Genomic DNA, 23,363 nt, shown 5'->3' with positions numbered 1-23,363 from the left:
TTACGAATATCCCGAAATCTCGCCACACCGCAAACATGGTCGTACCATAAATAGTCCGACTTAATGTTAGCTCACCTCTATATATTTTTATCTTGCGTCTACATCACACATTGAATTTTTATGTAGGTAAAGGATTGCAATAAAATTTACTCGGAGGTATAATAACCGAACCGAAACGTCATAGTGAAAATACATAGTAGTTTTCGAAGATCGCGGGTTCTACTTGGGCAAGCGCCACTGAATTTTGTTATGTTGCCTGATGTCTAAAAAAGTTGTAAGGAAACGCGCACTACTCTTGATACATGTTTAATATTCATCGACCTTAGTGGAACTGCTGTTCCATGCGCTTATGTAAATAAGTTCCAAACTGTTCCTTAAGAGGAGAAGAACCATCGCCCAGTAGTGAAACATTTATCAGTTAATATACAATAAAATTGAATAGAAATTAAACTCCTGAATATATTTAATTACGATTAGTGTCTGTTATAAATAATTAATATTCGAGTATAATTAACAGGTCTTCCCAGGGCCGTAGCCAGAATTTAATTTGGGGGGATGGGTGGTTCGCCAGGAAAAAAAAGCAACAGGTTTATTTTAAAATAATCATAAATATATTAAAATTATACACATTTATTTAAAAGACAACCGACGACTTATTTTATGACATAGGGGGCAAACGAGTTGAGGCTCACCTGATGGAAAGTGATTTCCACCGCCCATGGATATCTGTGGGGCTTGCAGTTGCGTTACCAGCCTTCAAGGAAGGAGTACGCTCTTCTTTTTATGGTTGTGCGAGGCAGAAAATGTCTAAGAAATCGCGCTGTTGTGGATTTTCGGACGATTTCAGACACAAGTCGGCTCTCTTCAACGGTTTTCTGAGAAATATTAGCCCGGCCGGTGTATAAGGTGTCTACGGTACTGTCGTCTGCATAGCAGTGAATGTTACTGATTTGCAACAAATCATTGATATGCAGAAGAAACAGAGTGGGTGGTAAAACGCAGCCTTGTGCAACACAGGCATTAACAAATTTTAAATCAGAGCATGCACCGTATATAAAGACTTTAATGTTCCGATCTGCCAAAAAGCTGGTGATCCAATTGCAGGGATTTCTTTCTTTCTTTTTAAAGCGCTTTGTGCCATACGCTATCGAAGGCCTTCGCTATGTCCTGACTGGTCGCCAATGCCTCCCCTTTGCTCTCAACTGCTTCCGCCCATCTATGACTAAGGTAATCTAGAAGATTCCTGGCTGAACGACCCCGACGGAAACGAAACAAAGAGGTGATGGCTATTGGCCTATAATTGGACAGTGCTGGGCGGTTGCTCTTTTAGGGATAGGATGCAAGTAGTCTTCCAGGTGTTCGGCTGCTATCGTAGTCGGCGACTATTCAGTAAAAAACGCCGACTATACGTTTTTTAATAATATAGTATGAATATTCTCAATAAAAAAATACAGACGAATTAATAACCTCCTCCTTTTTGAGGTCGGTTGAAAATATATATAGCATTCTATATATATCAGAAATTTTACAATCTTTCTTACACATTTCAAACTGTAATGGCACTCTGTAAAAGGTTTATCTACTTCAGTATCTAAAATTACTAACATAACATTACGACATCAAAAATTAGTATCTTAATATAATGTAAATAACGGTATTATAATTATTGCCTCTACTCTTTGCATAAAATGATTCATTTTGTTTAGATTTATTGTCGTATCTAGACCAAACGGCTTAATTTTCTGAATTTTTAAAATTTCGGGGATGGGTTTGGACTCCCAAAACCCCCGCCTGCCTACGGCCTTGGGTCTTACAGTATTTTTTCTCCTGTAAAGTATGTGTGTCATAACAAAATAATTACATCAATCATGATGGTAGTCTATTATTTTAGTGAATACCGTTTATATAAAATACAAAACACAAGTACAAGTAAATATTTTGACCAGAACAATAAAATATGTTCCAGTAAAACACTTTACGACGCTTATTTTAATGATTACGGTTTGATGTTTGTGCGTTATTCCAGGAGTTCGTGCGAACCTCGAAGGTTTTGCCAGCTTATGGGTGAGTAATAAAAAAGATCGCACGCAATCATATTTTATCGACAGGGCTATTTTTCGCAAGCGGATCTCTACTTCCGCAGTTTATACTCTTTTTATCAAATGCCTCCATATCCTGCTAGCTACATAAAACGGCGTGTTAACAATAACAAGACTCCAGACGACACGGCTTTATTGAGACAGCATTTGGTTATTGCGCTTTCCTATGATTTATTTTCCATTTCATTTTTATGAAATCATAATTGTCATTCATATAAGTGAGTTACTTAAAGGTAGTATATGTTTCATATCTTAATCAATCTTATATGATTACGTTGTTCTCCTGACTGATTTTAGTCACCCAGAATGTAATACGTAATAAATCGATGGACGGCAATCTGACATAACCGGCAAGAGTTTAGAAGCAAGATCAACGGCTTTTGAGATTCGTGGTGGAAAAAAGAGAGTGTTAATTCTGCCATCTTCCAAACTTTAGGTTGCTACTCAGAATTTCTACGAAACTCGAAACAAAAGAAACCATCAAAGAACACATAAACTAAAAAAGTATTTCACTTACTTACGTCGTTTTAAAAATACGATCATAAAACGTCAACAGATTGGGACTGAATATTGGACATTACAATAGAAGTTCCTTGATTCACAATAATACATTTCATAGTATTACAATACATAGTATACCAGTAATTAAAAATTAAAATGGGTAGTTGCGCGGAATAACGTATTATATCTACATTAATCATTAACTCTTTTTTGTGATGTGTGTATCAAAATTATCAGGTAATCTAGTAGGATCTAGTAATAAAGTATCTAGTAGTAGTAGTATCTAGTATCAGTATCTTGAAATAGTAAATCTAAAGTTAGTATCTTTACTCGTTGTCGCCATTTAAATCTTTATTATAATTGTAAATGAGGAAGTAACTCTGCCTGTTTGTTTGTCGCTCTTTCACGACCAAAGCGCTGAACCGAATTTGATGAATTGTGGTACTAAGCTAACTTCAACTCCAGGACCTTTCTTGAAGTTGTTGTCCTTACATACGCTACTTTTGTTGGCTAACATATGACTACCAACATTAAAACGCGAGCGAACCCTGGGGGGACAGCTTGTATAAACTCGTATTTAAACGCAGATAGGTAGCTTGAATTCGTTACTCTCTATTGACTACTAATATAGAAAAATGTTTGTATAAATATCTATGTATTTTAATTTAGGGATTAGGTTTAATCAGGTGGCTGGTATAATAATATAATTAATAACGTATTGGACAACAAGCACGAAGATCCCATATCCACACTTCAAAACTATACTCACGACATTTATTAGTCACGTATAAAGTTATAAATTTTGCGCTAGAAAATTATGTTTACAATATTAGGGAGTTTGGAGGAAACGTGACCTCGCGCTGCGGGAACAGGTAGTAACACAAGCAATAATTCAATCAAACGTGGCTTAACCGACCTCTCTCCATGTTTACTAAACACTCTCTTACACGACGTTGCAATGACGACCTTATTCTAGCCACATAAGATCTCTCGCATCTTAATTATTACCGATGGTCAGTCACTCGAATATGACCCTTAAGAATTAGACGTTTAGATACAATTTAATTTACTGTGTACATTTTATAATTTGTAATCTCATTTCCTAAAGTAACAGAAACCTAAAATCAGTGTAGTGGGCTTTAGCGATGAATACATACACATATTTAGTAGTATTTGGTCATTGTATGATCATCGCGACCTGTAGAGACGAAGATAAAATTTCAAAAGGTAATTTTGTATAAGATGAAAATGTTATTGTTACTATAAATATGTTATACAGTAATACTAATAACCCAATTTCCTGGTCCGTTAGATGCCTCGAAGTTCTGATCTTTTGTAGGTAACAAAAATATATTCAGAGAACAAAAAACTGTGTTCCTTAAATAAATTGTATTTTTCTAATTCAAGTGTATAAAGTTAGAATTGTGGTGAGTCTAGGCCATCAGTAGCCCCTCGGGGGCTATAATGGATCTGTGAAACGACTGAAAAAGAACTTGAGAAGTCTTGTGTCCACTGTTAGATTTATTTCTCGTAGACTCCTCTCTCTAATATCTATAGGTAAAAGAAAAATCTGGTATAAGTATTTATTAAAACATTAAGTCTTAGTGTTTAGTGTAGTTATTAAGTTTACTTGGTGGTTTGGATTTGGGCAAGACCATCTGAGTAGGTACCACCCACTCATCAATTATTCTACCGCCAAACAACAGTAATTTGAAGGGTTTGGAGGGTGAGTGAGCCAGTGTAACTACTTAGTTCCCAAGGTTGGCGGCACATTGACAATGTAAGGAATAGCTAATATTTCTTACAGCTTCATTGGCTATGGATGATGGTGACCACGTACCATCAGGTGGCCCATATGCACGTCCGCCAACCTATACCAAAAAAAAGTGTTCACATATGAATAACAACACAAAGACTAATACAGGTTTATCGTATTATTATTATTTGTAACAGCATGCTACTGGCCAAACGAAATCTATGAACCATGTTTCGGTGGTTGTGCTGAAATTTCTTGCGACAACCCACGGAACCACCTTCGGCCGTGCTATCCTTACTGCGAACCTGGCTGTGTATGCGAGGAGCCCTACGTGCGAGATGATCGGACACACCAGTGTGTTTTGCCACAGGACTGCTCTCCGTACGTACATAACGAATGCATATGAAGTAATTTAAAAAAATGTAAAACAATCGGAGTAAAATATAAAATAACAAAATTTTGTTTCATGTATTAATTAAAAAAATAATATTTTCAGAACTCAGATGGGAATACCAGTCCCGAGCAGGAGATCTAGCAAATCTACAGTAGTTGCGAAAAATAATGGCCGAATGCAAAAACCTCATCACAAACAAGATGATGTACGCGAATTTAATGGTGTTCCTTCCAATCAAGTTGATGATTTCAAACGTGCTGACGAAGTTTCAAGGATGGGGAATTATTTTAACATTGTCATTGCTCCACCGCCCATAAAATCATTACAACCACGAAAAACTTTACACAGTGACACACAAAAATTAACTGCTAAGCAAATATAATTTTCAAATTAAAAAAAAAGAGATTTTTATTTTACATTTAGTATAATAAACAATAATCGATCCTAGACAATTGATTGATAAAACTATCAATAATTATAATCATTGGATGATCCTGTTAAATTAAGTAGGTAATGTTTCGTTTTAATTAGTTAAAAAATATCAGATATTTAATTTTACTTTATATTTTATTGTATTTTATTATTATTATTTGTACAAACGGTAGAATATATGAGTAAAGGAAAATATTTAAGTCAAGTTATTCGATACAAAAAAGGTATACGTTGCAAACGGTAGTACCGACGTTTTATGTCTTTTCGTTAATCATAAACAATTGTTGCAGACTAGTTCTTTTATCAAACAATCGAGCCTAAATTGGCTCGATTAGTCACTACTACTACTAATTCGCAGTAATTTAAAACGGAAAATCGGAATTGATAAACGTCATAGTATAATTCTCATTGTTGAACAAAGAAATGCGCAGTTTATTGGTGTTATCGTTTTTGCTTTGTAAGTGAATGTCAAATAAACTTTAATATTTGTTTCTGTATTTTAATATAAAAATAATTTTACGTATTTAGATGCATTCGTTGTGTACGCGTTTAGACAAAATGGTTACGACTACGATTATCCAGAAGGTATGAAAAGACATTCCTTTGCCGATGAAAGGCGAAATTGGAGGAAGAAAGCATTGTCAAAACCTTTTGAACAGGAATACAATGACTGGGACGACAGAAAATATGAACACGACATACCAGGATATTTGGATGATTTAAACAATAAACATTTTGTAGGAACAGACAGACAACGAGATGTAGAGCCTTCAGAATCTTTATACAGAGGACAGAGGCGTTACGAAGACGGAGATAACGTGAAATTGGTGCCTAAAATGAGGAGCGCTGAAATGGGACACTCGACTCATTACTTGTAATTACTTTTAATAATACTTGATTGATGTTATTGTATAATTTTTCATGATTAATAATTTAATACACATATACGTATAATTTGATGTTCGTATGGTAATCCTGGATTATAGATAAAGTACATTCGCAAATAAGTTCTATAATCGTTTTAACATTAATCACGGCTGAGTAAAAGTGAAATAAGCCCTTAGTTTATACAATTTTTACCTTACAACAACCATATTTCGACAATTGAAAAGAATGACTACATCACTAGTTTTGGGGTAATGAAAATATAGATTTTATTTGTAAAGTGTTTTGTCTTTGTGTAGAGGATTGACCTCAATAATTTATAAACATGAAGTAATTCTAATTTTATTGTGCCAGAGAAAAGGAGAACGAAAAGAAGGTGCCATTTACGATGACCTGTGAGAGACTACACGAAAGGTAACGTCGAGTTGTAATATACATTTTACAATCATTTTTTTATATCAGATATTAATAACAGGTGTTACATATAATTTCAAATATGTAAATTTGCAGTTTATAATGTCATCAGTTTATTTTATAAGCAGATACGAGCCCTGTTTTGCTGGTTGCGCCGCGGTAACTTGCGACAACCCTCGCGAGCGGCTGCGTCCTTGCTACCCCTTTTGCGAGCCGGGCTGTATCTGTATCCAGCCCTACGTTCGGGACGATAGGACACATAAATGTGTATTACCTGAAGAGTGCACCAAGTATTACTTTTCATAATTAACATAATTAAAATGCGATTAGCATGGACAGTGGCCTAGCAAACTACATTATCTTTACAGAGGCCTCAAAGGAATTCCTGACCTCGGCGACGACACCTAGAGAATGAATAAACGTAATTGATATATACAAACACGCAGCCTTCGGAATCCTCTGTTACAATATCAGGATCATGTTACAGCCTCAGTGTTACATTGTGATACTTATTCTGTTGTTATGAACATTTGTCTATATTCGTTATATAATATAATTTTATTTTTGATACGATAACTGTGTGATGTCTTTTATTTATTACATAAATAATAATTACTTTTGATAAGTTTTAGAGGTTCTAACAATGCATTCATAAAATAACTAGCACTTTCAGTCGCGGCTGCGCCTGTATTTATAAAGTATTTAAAGCATATACATATGTTAGAAGACATAAAACGGGTCGATGAGATCCAGTAAAGTTTTTTTAAAGTTTAAAGTTTTGTAAAGTTTTTTTTTTTTTCTTATAAAATGAGAGTACATTATAATTATAATGCCTCCTTTAAAGTATACAGATTTGTTATATTTCAAGATGCACGGTGTTAGCAATACTTCCTAATATTTTAATGAAGGATGCATGCCGTAGAACCATATAATTAAGAAATAAAAAAAAACATAAATTACTTCAACACTACAAAATAGGAAGCTCGTTTGACACTCTTATCAACGAACAATACAACATTGTTTAGAATGTACCATTGTTCAGGACTATGTGTCGACTAGTTTTGCCAAATCTAACATTAATTGTAAACGTTCGCGAAAATATTGATTAGATTACTAACTATAATAAAGTATTTGTCAATTTATTCATTTTTCACTGCAAGTAATACGTAAATAAAATATAATTGTTTTTAGCTTGAGTAAACACTAATGTGGAAACAAAGCGTTTTGATTTTGCTTCAATACTTAAATCTCGCATTTTGTGATGGAACGTATGGTAAACTTGAAAGTATTACGATGTTCTCAATTCATAATTAATTATCATAAATTTATAACATCGTCTTTGTGAACAGAATGCGGAGACCACGGCAGATTTGAATACTGTATTGACGAAATTCCTGGATGTGTAATCGGCTGCCACTGTCATCCAGGATACTACTTCGATAGCGATACTAAAATATGTGAACCTAAGTAAGTTTCTTTTCTATTTTCAAAATGTATTCGATCAAGATATTACCTCTACTGTTTTTAATTATTTTATGGCGTTTTAATACATTCATTTTATTTATACTTACAACAGCTCCAAGTTAATTGAGCATCATAGGCGTCATTATGTAGTCGAACCTACTCGAAGCTATATTTTGACTCCCAGTCAAAATATTGTAACAAGCCCGGTTGCTACTACAAGTAAAATTGACGGCGCAATTGATGAAATAAGCAAAGATACTGAAGATTTAGGGGACTGGATTTATAACCAGTTCTTTAAAACAATAGAGAACCAAGTAATAAATAGCACAAATGATCAAAATACTCTGACAAGGCGAAGTGGAAGTGCTGCAGCAAAATCAAAAAGAACACCAAAAAGAAGTAAAAAGACAAAAAAACGTAGAAAAAGCAAACACAAAATAAAGCTTATGGGGAAGTTAGAAAATGACAGTGTATTCGATTTATCTTCTAGTTCCAACTCGGAGTCGAGTGAATCTACGAGTAGCTCGAGCGACTCCTCGCTAGAATACGAACGATACTATAAACGTCACGATGATGACGACGAACACGGACATAAGAAAATCGTTATGATTAAAAAGAAACCAAGGCAGAACTTACCTAACTTTATTTTCCTACCGAATGTAGAGACACCGTTCTATCCTCCAGTGGGTTTACCTCCACCGCCCATTCCTATGTATCCGATGGTACCCGTACCCCCTATGGTACCATTTTTTCATATTGAAGGTTGGTATCGATAACATATTAATTTATTTAAATGAAATATATAAAATAATTAAACTTTTTCCTAGAAATAGAAACAACGGCAGCACCTGATAAAACTACAACAGACTCTACAACCACAACAGCCTCCACAATAACTGAAATAACTACAACAGGGGAGACAACTGGACTAACCGAACAAACAGAACCGTAAAACTAAAAACATATTTTGTTAATTTGATATTTTCTTTATGTTATTTAGTTGATGTATTGTTTTTTAACTGTCGAGGAATGTCGACTATATTTGTACATTTAAACTTCAACATAATCAATTACAAATCAAACAAACATATTTATGAGATAATTTTACTAGTAAATTAATAAGTAACGCTTAAAATTTATTTCAGGGTTCAATTAAGACATCTAGATAAAATGACAAAAAAAGAATTAAAACCTTCAAACAATTATAAAACAGAAAAGAATCTAAGGTACTGTTCATATAAAACTTTATTTAAAAAATAGTCTACAAAACCTTCTTTTGTTAAAATATTTATAAAAATATTCTATATCAATTTACGAAAATATTTTACAGATCGATGAAAATGATGTCTCCGAGTCGTCAAAAATTCGTAAGTATAATTTCTAATAAAATATTTAGTATATATTACGGTAACGAATTGAGTTTTTCTTTTATAGATACAACGTCTTAAACAAAAGATGCAGAATCAATCTGCTAAATCACTAAGGCATCCTTGGATGAGAAATAAAAACAAAATATCTAATTCATTTATGAAACAAGATGATAATCTTAAATATCCATATCTTGGAAATATACCTGATTCGTATGTGATTAATGATATAAAACAAAATACAAGAGATGAGCCAGCCATATCAGAAAACGTCGACTTTAAATATATATCTGAACTTATACATCGAGATGATCTGCATAATGATTCCAATAAATTGCCACCCATTGAATACAACCCTTTAGATAGTATTGAAACTTATGATTCGCCAATTCAGAAAGAAAAAAGAGCTGATTATATTGTTCCTCCTGATACACTTGCTACTAGAAGATTATCGAGACCTAATTACCACAAGTCAGATGAATCGTATTACACTAATCTTGGCAGACAAATAGCCTCTATGATTCGAGGTATTGATACTCAAAATAAGGAACTAAATATCCAAGTAGAAGCAACACACGATGTACCAAAAAATGACATATTTCTAAAAGTTAGTTCACCAAGATCATATTGGGAAAGATCCGTTCGATCTCCTCTAACATTTCTGAATTCAAATAAGAAAAATTATGAATATTTGAAAAGAAGTAACGAATTACTTTTCGATATAGAAAATAAAGTAGAAATAGTAGCATCTACGGTGCCGACCTTAACTTTGAGGGAAATAGAAAATATTGTCAGCGTTATGGAAACCGCTAAAAGAAAGATGCAAAGCGAGGAAACCATTGTTAAAGATGTAGTGCTTCCCGAAAATAATCTTAATATTAATTTATGGCCTAAATCACTGTCAAATACAAGAAACCTAATGACAAATTCAATATCATCTAATTTAAAAAATCACATAAAATTACCAATTCCTAGCCCTACATCGAACATCAGTCAGAAAAATAAACCAGATCACTTACATGGTTTCAGTATGGCGATTACAAACAGATTTACAGCTCAACAAAATCCACAGGCAGCCGGAAAGTCTAACTTCAATACGCTGATTATTGAAACTAAATCTAAAATTAAACCGGGCGACCATTCAGAATATTATCAAAGCTCTCGGCAAACATTGGCTAATCCAAAGTATGTCAAAAATACATTTTCAGGTCAAAATCCAAGGCAACCCTTATGGGATCATGATATACAACCTTTCTTTTTAAAACATAGAAAGTATTTTGATAATAATAACTATCTTTTAAATCAAAACGAAAACTTTCCATATATGGCGTCAAACAATGGTGAACAAAAATCATATTTTCAACGAGAAATAAGTAGTTTTGATCGCATTGAATAGAATTTCATGAAATCGTTGATTTGATATCATTTTTTTTTAAATAACCAGTTATGGTAATTAAGTGTAACAAAAAATTTGTCATGTCTTATCTAAAATACAACGAATAAATGAAGATTAACAGACCTTAGATTTTCGAGTTTTATGTGATAACTATGTATTCTATTAAGAGTTTATAACAAGTATATAGATATATAATACAACACTATTAAACTTAACTAAATATTTCTTTTTATTTTACTTCCAAAATCCTGATAACAGTTTCGTCAACGTTCAAAACGCTATTTTTTCGCAAACCCATTATGAATATCATAAATTATCAAGCTCGACCAATGATATCTCGTCCGTCAATATGCCAGCGAATATTTTTTATTTTGCTTTTCCCTGTTATGGTTTAAAGAGTATTAGTATATTATTATTTTATCTCACTGAAAAATTGTCTTTATTTCCTCACTAGAAGAGTGCGATATCCTACATGGCGTTCAGTGCGCCGCAAACTACTCGCCGAAAACTCCATCTCTTGACTCTTGACCGCCTATTTATACGAGCCTCCAAGCTTCCCGGGGTAGAGAGATCCTCTGCAAAGTTATGGCGAAGCGCAAAGACCAACGTCCTATTGCGAGACATTTTCGATAGGGCGGGTCAGCGGAAGCACTCTTTTCACGCTTACGCAGAGCGACATGATGGGTTTTCAGAAAAAAACCATGTCCTTCCAGCATCTCTCATTACCAAGCATGTCGTATATCACGTTTGCAGCGAGAAGTCTTCAGCCTATAATAGCCGCCAGAGATTAACGCTAAGCTTTTAAGACTCAATGTTAACACCACCACACACCACCGTATTCGATGGCGCGCAACACCAGTAGTAGTACGATGTCGTTGTACGTCTAACTACGTACTTACTCGTATATTAAGTTCAATTTCCTTGAGTTGAATGAATTCATAATACGAAACAAATAATTTATTTAAATAAACTACTTAATACGAGGACTACGACTTAGAAGTACATAAAGAGATGTACTACAAATAACAGGGACTGGAACAGGGATAAATGTGTCCGATATTTGAAGGCATAGCTACTAAAATGCCAGTATGTAATATATTTCTTTATTACAAAGCGTCAAGTTAAAATAATGCATATTATGTTTATTTTATATCATATTTCATTTAATATTTATTTTAGGCTACAAAAATATTTTTTATAGATATTCTTAAGTATCTTTTTTTTTTTAATTAAAAAAAATAAACGTGGACATTTTATTGACAGCATTTATAGCGTCTTTAAAAATAATTAAAAGTAAAATATTATTAATTAAAATACTACTATGAGTATAAAAAATAAAGAGCAAAGTGATTTCCGAGCGAGTTGGTCCAATCAGACAAGCTATGAAGGCACTCCTATATATAAGTCCAATATACGTAGCCCGTAATATTGAGACGGGCTTACAAATAGGGCCCAAATTTATTTGGCTCGGTATCGGCAGAGCGTTTCCAATTTTCATATTTCCCGCGATGGGACGCCGCGCTTGCTATCTAGACCCTAAATCTCTCAAACCTTATTTTATTTTATGCAATTGATTTGTACTATTTATTTGAAAAGTTGCTCATATAATTTTATTACACTGTCCACATACTGCAGAGGAAATAATAAATTACATGGAAGGACAATAAGTGGCACACGTACATAAATAAGCTTTATTTATTGTATATTGACTTCTACCTGGTCTTACTGCGGAAAACTTTATGGGAAGATATCCATTTTTAAAAAGGTTATCATTCTTTATCCCTTTTTTTTCTCGCTCAATTTTATTAAAATGTAATGTCAGTATTAAACAGGAACCGCAAAATTACCTTGAAACTTTTCTCAAGTGAAGCCATCAAGCAATGATGCCAACTCGAGACAATTTTCTTAACATCGCGAACTTCAACTCATAACGTTCAACGATACGAGGGAGAGTAAAATGGAAGACAACGCCATTGCCTCTCTTTGTAATTCACATTATGGTAATCAAAGTTTCTGATCTTAATACTACTTTTTCTTTCAATAAAACTTTGTAGTATTTTTAATAGATTTTGTCCTGTAACTATTTGCTGAATTGTTCTTTAGGTATAACATATAGTATTAAGTTAATTAAACACATAATTCGTATCTCTGTGCAAGTAAAATTTTCGGAAGGCGAACTAGTAAATTCGCCCCCTGAGCCCGCTCCTATTAATGAATTCGCTCTCGAATCAAATCCTCCAACAAATTAGGATTAGATGAGGGACCTACTGTGTTTTTAGGTCGAATCGTAAATGTTATTTCAATGGAAAACCCTATTTTCGCGCCTGTTACAGGAGTGGCTAAGCAAATTTACTTGGGTCAGCCTGTTTTTTATGAATTTACTGAATATTATATGACAACCTAGTAATTGTGACGTATTTTGTGACCTTTATATTATGTATAATCGAGGAAAAGAGGAAATACTTAATCATATCAAGGATATTTAATATTTATAATTTTTTATCATTTATCATTAGCTTGTATGGTTTTTAAATTGAATACACCATAAAATTGAATAAACCTTTTGACATAATATGTTCTTTTTAAATTGATGCAAGTTGATGTCAATGTTTATTAAACCAACCTATTTAGATTTAAAATATTTACAAACACTAAGCTCGCATTGTCTTACTTTTATTCTTATTTTGTTAAATTAAAGTACAATCCGCAAGAGACATTCGGGCCGTCGCCGACAATTTTCTCCGAAAACGAAAGTTGCTTCCGGAATACGAAGAGACAAGATGAAACGTCGAATCGGAAAAACTGCTTATTTTATTACAACGCGGCTGCGAGGATGGGATAGGCCTCGGGCGAAATTGCCGCAACCCCAATTAGAGCCGTACTTGAACATTTCCTATTACACGCGTCTGCAGCATTTCTAATTTTTGAATGTAAATGGATACTTACGACTTTACTAATCAGTTCAAATCTCCACATCCTTGTTTACCTATTCATTGTAATATCTTGTTGGTCTGGCGGTTAGATAAAAATGCTACAGATCTAGAATCTAGGTCTTAAACTCAAATCCTATGTTGGACCAATTGAAACATAATGGGTTTGTGAAAAGCTTCTCAGTAACTGCAAGAAGTTTGCATTTTTTATCAAATCAAAATATACTCATCCGAGTACGCTTTTACAAACACTTTTAAATGGTCGTTTTACAAAATTACATTAAGAAAAGCTACCAACGGAAATATATCCTGTTATCTTAATATATCCTGCCTATAAGTCAAAAAGATTAATTGAGTTTCAGATTCCTAACTGTAGTAATTATTTTTATTAGTTTTTAATTAAATACTCAAGACGGTGCAAGTTTCAGGTTAGGTTTAAGTTATTAGAGGCAGCCTCATGCATATTATTATTACACACACCTGTTGTTTTTAATACGAACAATTTACAATGTATCCAAAGTTTGCTCTACACTAAATCAGACCAAGTATTTGAATATGGTAGACTAACTTAATAACTTTTCAGGGTGTCTGATATAAAAAGAGATTTTATGATAGTCTATAAATTATTTGACAATTTAAACTCTAATGTATTTTTCCAGCTTTGGTATTGGAGACATAAATTCACCAAGTATATTTCAATCAATAAACGACTGATTGCTACAAACAGAAAAATAATTAATAAATCGCACCCCTGTATCATATTACATTATTGTGGCTACCGCCACGCTTACATAATATATTTGTGATAAAATGAAATTCACTCTGAAAATTATAAGAGATCAAGTTTGTGATACAAGCTTGAATATGCATGTAGCAGATGTTTCCTACTCCGCTCATAAATTAATATACCTACTTAGATAAGCGTTATATTGCTTCGTGATGTACCATTCTTCTTTATTCGATTTCTAGTTTTGTTACACATTGTATTTTCCACACTCACTAAGAAAACGGCTATGATAAACTTTTTTTTTTTAAATTAAAGTTTACTTGTGTTACAAAATAACTGTGGACACTCTTGTTCCGCGGTATTTGAAGTTTAAACTTTCTTATTTATTTTCGTTATTAAAAAATCTATATTTATTATCTATTTTTACGTATGTATTTATATATAGAAACTTACATAACTTAAAAAATATGTTATCTTTTTAATCTATTATATACTTTGCGTAGTACCTACATTCACTTTTTTATATTACATTTCATAATTATACATTATTCGTTAAAGTACAATATTCATACACCCGGAGCAGTTATTGCAGGCTGGTGCAAAATGTTTTTAAGTAGGTATACCTTCTTCGATGTAAGTAGCGGGAAATTTGAATTTTTCCGCTGTTACCTGCTACTATAAATCAAGCGCAAAGTCGACCTAAGCTCTCTGGAAACGTGTTTCAAACATTTTAAAATTCAAATCATAGGTCCTTATGACTTATGGGAATGAATACGATTTTATGGAGATTACACACTTTTAAGTTATAGATGGCATTTAAACGCTAGCTTACACTTTCCTAAGTTGCACAATTTCATACAATGTTTTCGAAGTTATATAGTATAATGTCTTTATAAAATAAATGAGTATGGTGATTTAAATACTCTATCAATGACATTCTAACATAACGTTGTAAATTTATCGTATAGTAAACGTTAAAAAATATAATGTACGTGATGGATTTGCGGCTTATCGAACGAGAAAATCACTACATCTAAAAAAGTAAAAAAAATACTTATATGGTCTACAAGTTCAGTAGTAGTATCAGACATTTTTTGTATTATTATATCTTATGCTCCTGCCCTTATCCCAATATTATTTGGGGTCGGCGCAGCATGTCTTCTCCTTCCACACTTCTCTGTCAGACGTCATGTCACAAGTAACATTCTTTCTAACCATATCGTCTTTCACCCACTCCATCCATCGTTTCCTTGGTCGTCCTCTACATCTATATCCATTCAGATCCATTCTCAAGGCCTTCCTCACAATATGTTCCTCATTCCTCCGCATAACATGGCCGTACCATGATAGCCGTCTTCCATATAACTTCTCGGCTATCGGTGTCACTTTCAAACTTCCTCTTATGTACTCATTCCTTACTCTATCCATTCGCGTAACACCACACATTCCTCTCAGCATTCTCATCTCCGCAACATGCAACTGTCTTTCAGTCATCCCTTTTGTAGCCCAACAGTCTGATCCATATAGAACTGCAGGTCTGATCATGGTCTTACAGATTTTCCCCTTAAGTTTAAGGGAAATACGGGGAAGACAAATTGTTCCCGTAACCTGCCGCCATTTCATCTATCCTGTGTTAATCCTGTGCTTCACCGTTCGATCTATTCGCCATCGCCTTGAATGAGTGAACTGAGATACCGGAAGTCGGAGCAGACTGAAAGAGCTGCGCCATCTAGCGCTATAGCTTCAGGACCAGAGAGACCACCGAAATCGCAGAACATGTACTCAAATAAAATCAAAATAAACTTTATTCAAGTAGGCTTTTACAAGCACTTTTGAATCGTCATTTTACAATTAAGTGAAGCTACCACCGGTTCGGAAGGTAGATTCTACCGAAAAGAACCGACAAGAAACTCAGTTGATTCTCTTTTTTAACTTTAAAAAAATACAAAGTCATGTTAGTTAAATACAATTATTTAAATTAATATATCCTGCTTGGAAGTCAACAGATATTAACTCCACGCTTATTTTCATCAATAAAATCTTGTATCGAATAATATGCTTTTCTACCAATGTATTTTTTACAAACGATTTGAATTTAAGAAACGGGAAAGCCACGTTGAAATGGTCGGTGTTACCGGCAGACGATCGGACGTAAGTACAAGATCCCCTGTTCATAGCACGGACTAACTCCACATACTTCCCAGGTAAACCTTTCTCTTTCAATGTCCACTTCACGAGGCACCCTATCATAGGTTTTCTCAAGATCAATGAACACCATTTGCAGGTTCTTGTGAGCACGTCGGTTCTTCTCGCACAATTAGTGCAAAGATAGCGTTCATTGTCCCTCGGCCTGGCATAAATCCAAACTGCTTTTCGGTAATTTCACTCTCTTCTCGCAATCTTCTCTCTATTACCTTCTCCCATACTTTCATAGTATGTGATATGAGCTTAATCCCTCTGTAGCGGAGTTGTGTATGATGTTGTAGATGAGGTTTGATTAAAACAAAGTTTCTTCCACTACTAATTTATTTCTCGTAGAAATAATAAACACGAAGATAGGCAGGCACAGCACAGAATAGAAATGAGAAGAAAGAAATATGAAGGTAAGTTTAGATGAAAGAAGGAAGTATGACTTAATACAAAGACTTAAGGTGCAAAATCGTGTAGCAAAATTTAAGCGATAAGCGACGTGCGTTCAGTACGAGATCTAGGATTCGACTGCTTGACGGAAGGCGGCCGAACCGATGCGCATACGTTTCTTTGTTCAAAGTAACGGTAATTTATTTAGAAAAGACATTTCTATTACACGATCGCGCGGCGACTGCCTTCCGACATTACATAAATTATTATATTATATTTTAATTATTTATATGATTTTTAAAGTGTAGATATTTATACTGTGTATAACATGTATATATAATATGTATTTATTATGTAATTTATATAAGTATATAAGTATTATAGTATACATATATAGTATAGTTATATGTACATATGTTATAGTAATATTTGTATTTATGTTACCTTTATTATTTAATGTATGAAAAATATATAAGATATTATATGATTATATGTATAATATTTTATTTATATAAGTTATATAGGTTGTAGGGATCTGGTAAGTGTCGCGTTCGCCACACCACTCCCCTCCAGAGACCGTCCTACGGGCGATAATAATCAGGTATGTGTACTGTTCTGCCCGATCGTGTCCTTTTGTTATTATTTTCCTTATCTTTAATTTTATCATCGTGATTTTTTATTTCAGGTGGAGTAGCAGGAGGAAGAGGTATATCCCTTGGATCGTCGTCGTCGGTAAGCATGTATGCAGGCTTCAGTCTTTCTATTGTTACAGAGGTAGGTTTTCCTCGGACAAGTATTTTGAAGACTTTTTCGTTCCTCGCCAGTACTTCATGTGGGCCAGTATAAGCCAGTTGGAGTGCTCCTCTGTTAGCATCTTCTCTGAGGTACACATGACTAGTCGTTGCAAGATCTTTGAATATGAAGATAGATTTCTTACAGTGCCTGGAAGCTGGTTGCGGTTGAAGGTTCTTCGCAATAATCCGAAGTCGTGCCATAAAATCGGTTATGTCATCAGACTTATTCGTGGATGGTTGAAAAAGTTCTCCAGGTAATCTAAGCGTCTCGCCATATACCATTTCTGCCGAAGATGCTTGAATATCTTCTTTAATTGCATTTCGGATTCCAAGCAACACCAATGGAAGTGATTCTGTCCAATGTGAGTTTTCATGACAAACAATGGCGGCTTTTAATTGGCGGTGAAATCTCTCAACCATGCCATTACATGCAGGGTGATAAGCAGTAGTTTTCTTGTGTTCAAAACCAACCATTTCAGAGAGGTGCTTGAAAAGGGCAGATTCAAATTGTCGTCCTCTGTCAGTGATTATAGCGGTAGGGCATCCAAAGCGTGCTATCCAGCCGGATATCAAGGCCTTAGCTACTGTCTCTGCTGTTATGTCCATAATAGGAATAGCTTCTGGCCATCTCGTGAATCTATCTACGGCTGTAAGACAGTATTTGTAGCCGTTTGAGATTGGCAGTGGTCCTATTAGATCGATATGGACGGTGGTAAATCTGGCACGTGGAAGTTGAAAATTCCCAGGACTGGTTGAAACGTTCCGAGTAGTCTTCGCTCGCTGACAGGCTTGACATTTCTTTGTCCATTCACGGCAATCTTTCCGTACGCCGGGCCATACGAAACGCTGAGCTACAAGTTTAGCAGTGGCATTGGCGCCAGGATGGCTGAGTGAATGTAAGCTTTGGAATACTCTGTAGCGAAACGGTGATGTGACAAAGGGTCTTAGAGTCTGATTTTTGTCATCGCAGTACAGCTGTATTTGCGTTCCAGGAATGATTGTCTTACGTAGATTGAGAGACGATTCTCCTTCTATCAGTCGTTTCAGCTCAAGATCGTCAGCTTGTGACTGTGCTAGCTCTGTCAAGTCTATTGGCTTTGTCAGTTCTTCAATCCTCGATAATGTATCTGCCACGACATTGTCCTTTCCAGATATATGCCGTATATCAGTAGTAAATTGTCCGATATAGTCGAGGTGGCGAAATTGTCGTGGTGAGCATTTATCCTTTCTTGTTGTAAAGGCGTAACATAAAGGTCTGTGATCCGTGAAAACGGTAAAATGCCTTGCTTCTAGCATGTATCGGAAGTAACGGATTCCCTCGTATATCGCAAGTAGCTCCCTGTCGTACGGAGAGTATTTACTTTGCGAAGGACTTAGTTTCCGTGAAAAGAAACCGAGAGGTTGCCAAGCATCATTTTTGTATTGGTGTATAGCAGCTCCTATTGCTTTGTCTGAAGCATCAGTTACGAGCGCGATCTTTGCATTCAAGTCTGGATGAGCTAAGAGTGTTGCGCTGCATAGACTGTTTTTGCATTCTTCGAATGCCTTAAAAACTTCACCCGTGATGTCTACTGGATGTGAGCCTTTGACCTTATCAGTGAGAAGAGAGTGTAGAGGTGCTTGAATTTCCGCGGCACCTGGGATGAATTTGCGATAAAAATTCAGCATGCCTAAGAATCTTCTTAATTCTCTCACAGTCTTAGGCACAGGAAATTCTTTAATTGCCTCGACTTTGGATTCCAATGGTTTGATGCCATTTGATGAAACGGTATATCCCAAGAAAGACACTTCAGAAACTCCAAAGACGCATTTAGACGCATTTATTACCATCCCATACTCCCGAAGCTTATGAAACAGACTTCGTAAGTGATGTTGATGTGTTTCTTCATCAGGGGAAAATATGAGGAAATCGTCTAGGTATGCGTAGACAAAGTCTAAGCCTCTGGTCATTTCGTCAACAAAACGCTGGAAGGTCTGGCCGGCGTTTCTGAGTCCAAAGGTCATATATGGGAACTCATAAAGACCAAACGGTGTTGTGATGGCCGTCTTTGCAATGTCCTCAGAAAATACTGGAATCTGGTTAAATGCTTTCACGAGGTCGATTTTGGAGAAAACACGACAACCCGATATGTTATGCGTGAAATCGTGAATATTCCGAATCGGATAGCGGTCAGGAATTGTTCTTGCATTAAGCATCCGATAATCACCGCATGGACGCCATCCACTTTCCTTCTTCGGGGCTAGATGCAAAGGTGATGCCCATGGACTCTCTGATGGTCGAGCTGTTCCATTTTTAATCATAGCTGCGAACTCTTCCTTGGCTATGAGCAATTTATCTGGAGCCAAGCGACGTGGCGAGCAAGATACTGGAGGTCCAGGTGTAGTCCTGATATGATGGACCGTGTTATGGTTAACAACCTTCTCGTTTCCTGCAGGACGTGTGATCTCCGGAAATTGACGTAGCAGTATATGGTAGTTTGAATCACCGAGCAATGTCTTCACTGAAGAAATCGTGCTGGATGATGATACTGATTCTGCTGAAGTCGTCAGGGTTGTGGTGCTATCGATGAGACGCTGGTTACGGCAGTCGACTATAAGACCATAATATGACAAGAAGTCGACGCCAATTATAGCCTTAGTGACATCTGCCACTATAAATCGCCATGTGTAGTCTCGACGCAGGCCAAGATTCAGCTCGAGGTGAGCAAAACCATATGTTGAAATAGAAGTCCCATTCGCGGCATAGAGTTGGTAATTGGTCGGAGATCTTCTTTCACGTAGTGCTGTGCGAGGGAAGACGCAGAGATCGCTACCTGTATCAACGAGAAACTGCATCTTCGATTTTCGATCCGTTACGAAAAGGCGACCAGATACGTTATGGCTATCGGATGTCGCCATTACCGATTGCCTTGGTAGTTTTCCGACTTAAAATCGCATGGCTTCACACATTTATTGGCATTCTTTCCGTGTTTATTGTGATACCAACATAATGGAAATTTTCTGTAGTTGGACTGTGATCTCATTTGTACTGTCGGGCTACGTCGTCTTCTTGATCTCGATCTTGGTCTGTGACTGCGAGCAGACAGAGCTTTTACTTGCTTTGTGAGCTCATCTATTTGTTTCGCCATTGAATCAATGGTTGACTGGGGAGCAGATGTTGAAGCGACTTGAGGTGTGCACGGTACCAATTCATGTAAGCTGTCGGCTAAGTCAGCCAAAGCTTGAAGGTCATAAGTTTTCTGAGCCACAATAATTGGTTGAAGAGCAGTAGGCAGACGACTTATCCAAATAGTTTTAATAAAATCGTCTGGAACTGATGGACCTGCTAATCTTTGCAGGTGTCGGAGAAACTGAGATGGTCTCCGATCTCCTAACTCTTCGTGAACAAGTAATTGTTTTACCTCTTTCTCGCGCGAGGCTGACAGACGCTTGATTAATTCAGTTTTAAGTCGTTCGTACTTCCCTGTCTTTGGTGGTGAAATAATTATATCCTTCACTTCTGCTGCGTAACGGTGTTCTAATGTCGAAGTAACGTAATAAAATTTTGTATCGTCGTCAGTGATTCTCGACAACACAAAATTGCCTTCCAGTTGTGAAAACCAAACTGCAGGTTCTTCTGCCCAGAACGGTGGTGGTCGCACTCCGACTCGAAATATGTCGGTCGTGTCGTGAGGTGTAAATGGTCGTCGTGACTCGGCATTTAAGTTCGAGTTACCTTCATTTTGTGGTTCCATTTTATTCCACCAAATAATCTAGTGTTCCTTACTTGAGTTGGTTAATTAATCCTCTTCGTTTTCAGCTTCTTTGTTTTCAGCGGGGTCACCAATGTAGCGGAGTTGTGTATGATGTTGTAGATGAGGTTTGATTAAAACAAAGTTTCTTCCACTACTAATTTATTTCTCGTAGAAATAATAAACACGAAGATAGGCAGGCACAGCACAGAATAGAAATGAGAAGAAAGAAATATGAAGGTAAGTTTAGATGAAAGAAGGAAGTATGACTTAATACAAAGACTTAAGGTGCAAAATCGTGTAGCAAAATTTAAGCGATAAGCGACGTGCGTTCAGTACGAGATCTAGGATTCGACTGCTTGACGGAAGGCGGCCGAACCGATGCGCATACGTTTCTTTGTTCAAAGTAACGGTAATTTATTTAGAAAAGACATTTCTATTACACGATCGCGCGGCGACTGCCTTCCGACATTACATAAATTATTATATTATATTTTAATTATTTATATGATTTTTAAAGTGTAGATATTTATACTGTGTATAACATGTATATATAATATGTATTTATTATGTAATTTATATAAGTATATAAGTATTATAGTATACATATATAGTATAGTTATATGTACATATGTTATAGTAATATTTGTATTTATGTTACCTTTATTATTTAATGTATGAAAAATATATAAGATATTATATGATTATATGTATAATATTTTATTTATATAAGTTATATAGGTTGTAGGGATCTGGTAAGTGTCGCGTTCGCCACACCTCTATAGTTGTTGCAATCCTGTACATCCCCTTTATTTTTGAAGATGGGCACTAGTGAACTACTGTACCATTCTTGTGGGATGGTTTCTTCGTGCAACAACTTATTGAAGAATAAAGTCAACCACATACATCCTTCACTCTCTAACATCTTCCATACTTCAAATGGTATATCATCTGGAACCAAAGCCTTCCAGTTTTTCATGATTTTGACTGATGTCATTACCTCATCCATGCTTATTTCTCTTACTAATCACTTATTTACTTGCGCCTCTCGAAGAACACCATTCCAGTCATTTTCTTCATTCATAAACTTTTCAAAATAGACTTTCCATCGTTCAATTATTTCCTCATCTTTACATAAAACTTTACCAACCTCATCTTTCATGCATTTGATATATCTAATATCTCTCGATCGTCTTTCTGTCTCTTTCGTGATTCGGTAGAGTCAGTTAATTGTATAACCCCTCCTGTGCCTCTGACAACCGCTACCGCCTTCTTTGCTCTCCTCTTAAATTCCCTATAACCTTACTTTTTTTCATCTTTCAAACTTGCATTCACATTTTTTACAACCTGCCATTCTTTAAATGGAACTTTTTTCTCTATCAGTACATTTTGCACTTCGTCATTCCACCACCACGCGTCCCTATCTATTAAATCCTTTCCTTTCGACTCTATTATAACTAACCAATACTTATAACTAATAAGTATATAAAACAAATATACTAATAATTAATAATAACTTGTCGTTAAGTTATTATTAATTAATAGTATATTTGTTTGTAAAAAAATATCACTACACACATACTTTAAAGGTTTTGTTATGGATGCGATGACGAAAAATTTAATGTATCTAGCGCCATCTAGTGAACTACGTAGAAACTGCATACTCAAAGAGCATATCAATTTTGTACTTATTCGTGAATTCGTGATAAATATTTTGTTAACACTTTTCCATTCCCTAAACGCAATTTTATCATATTTCTGAAGAGGGCGTTGTTAGGTTAGTTTATAGTATCTGGACATCCTAAATAGACTCGGCTCTAATAATAGTTTTTTACACTATAGCATCAAATGTAACTGTTCAAAATAACATTTGAGACAAATTCGTTTTCGAAA

At 35.3% G+C, this 23,363-nt stretch overlaps 4 protein-coding genes across 4 annotated transcripts; 3 read left to right on the top strand and 1 right to left on the bottom strand.

Annotated features, from left to right (window-relative positions):
* The first annotated feature begins 3,738 nt into the window (after positions 1-3,738).
* LOC124537041 lies at positions 3,739-5,132 on the top strand. The gene is made up of 3 exons (XM_047113752.1): positions 3,739-3,827; positions 4,554-4,737; positions 4,853-5,132. Exons 1-3 carry the CDS (start codon positions 3,746-3,748, stop codon positions 5,130-5,132), a joined length of 546 nt encoding a protein of 181 aa, XP_046969708.1. The 5' UTR covers positions 3,739-3,745.
* Positions 5,133-5,605: 473 nt separating this feature from the next.
* On the top strand, positions 5,606-7,042 carry LOC124537040. Its single transcript, XM_047113750.1, has 5 exons — positions 5,606-5,639; positions 5,711-6,056; positions 6,422-6,481; positions 6,610-6,771; positions 6,850-7,042. The coding sequence occupies exons 1-5, from the start codon at positions 5,606-5,608 to the stop codon at positions 6,887-6,889; spliced, it is 642 nt and encodes a 213-aa protein (XP_046969706.1). The 3' UTR covers positions 6,890-7,042.
* Positions 7,043-7,665: 623 nt separating this feature from the next.
* Positions 7,666-10,913, top strand: LOC124536951. The gene is made up of 7 exons (XM_047113621.1): positions 7,666-7,754; positions 7,831-7,948; positions 8,058-8,707; positions 8,773-8,893; positions 9,091-9,171; positions 9,276-9,312; positions 9,380-10,913. Exons 1-7 carry the CDS (start codon positions 7,688-7,690, stop codon positions 10,706-10,708), a joined length of 2,403 nt encoding a protein of 800 aa, XP_046969577.1. The 5' UTR covers positions 7,666-7,687; the 3' UTR covers positions 10,709-10,913.
* Positions 10,914-20,636: 9,723 nt separating this feature from the next.
* Positions 20,637-21,473, bottom strand: LOC124537039. Its single transcript, XM_047113749.1, has one exon. The coding sequence runs from the start codon at positions 21,471-21,473 to the stop codon at positions 20,637-20,639; it is 837 nt and encodes a 278-aa protein (XP_046969705.1).
* Between the last annotated feature and the right edge of the window lie 1,890 nt (positions 21,474-23,363).

Source organism: Vanessa cardui, chromosome 17 (genome assembly GCF_905220365.1).
Source record: "Vanessa cardui chromosome 17, ilVanCard2.1, whole genome shotgun sequence".
Classification (NCBI taxonomy): Eukaryota; Metazoa; Arthropoda; class Insecta; order Lepidoptera; family Nymphalidae; genus Vanessa; species Vanessa cardui.
This window is presented reverse-complemented; position numbering and strand designations above follow the sequence as displayed.

Excerpts from the sequence above, each read along its gene's own strand:
- LOC124537041 (XM_047113752.1), top strand. The coding sequence starts at position 3,746 with ATGAATACATACACATATTTAGTAGTATTTGGTCATTGTATGATCATC. Across the intron at positions 3,828-4,553 it reads CGAAGATAAAATTTCAAAAG|CATGCTACTGGCCAAACGAA; the intron begins GTAATTTTGTAT and ends TATTTGTAACAG. Across the intron at positions 4,738-4,852 it reads TTGCCACAGGACTGCTCTCC|AACTCAGATGGGAATACCAG; the intron begins GTACGTACATAA and ends TAATATTTTCAG.
- LOC124537040 (XM_047113750.1), top strand. The coding sequence starts at position 5,606 with ATGCGCAGTTTATTGGTGTTATCGTTTTTGCTTT. Across the intron at positions 6,482-6,609 it reads TGTGAGAGACTACACGAAAG|ATACGAGCCCTGTTTTGCTG; the intron begins GTAACGTCGAGT and ends TTTTATAAGCAG. Across the intron at positions 6,772-6,849 it reads TTACCTGAAGAGTGCACCAA|AGGCCTCAAAGGAATTCCTG; the intron begins GTATTACTTTTC and ends TTATCTTTACAG.
- LOC124536951 (XM_047113621.1), top strand. The coding sequence starts at position 7,688 with ATGTGGAAACAAAGCGTTTTGATTTTGCTTCAATACTTAAATCTCGCA. Across the intron at positions 7,949-8,057 it reads ACTAAAATATGTGAACCTAA|CTCCAAGTTAATTGAGCATC; the intron begins GTAAGTTTCTTT and ends TACTTACAACAG. Across the intron at positions 9,313-9,379 it reads CTCCGAGTCGTCAAAAATTC|ATACAACGTCTTAAACAAAA; the intron begins GTAAGTATAATT and ends TTTCTTTTATAG.
- LOC124537039 (XM_047113749.1), bottom strand. The coding sequence starts at position 21,473 with ATGGAACCACAAAATGAAGGTAACTCGAACTTAAATGCCGAGTCACGA.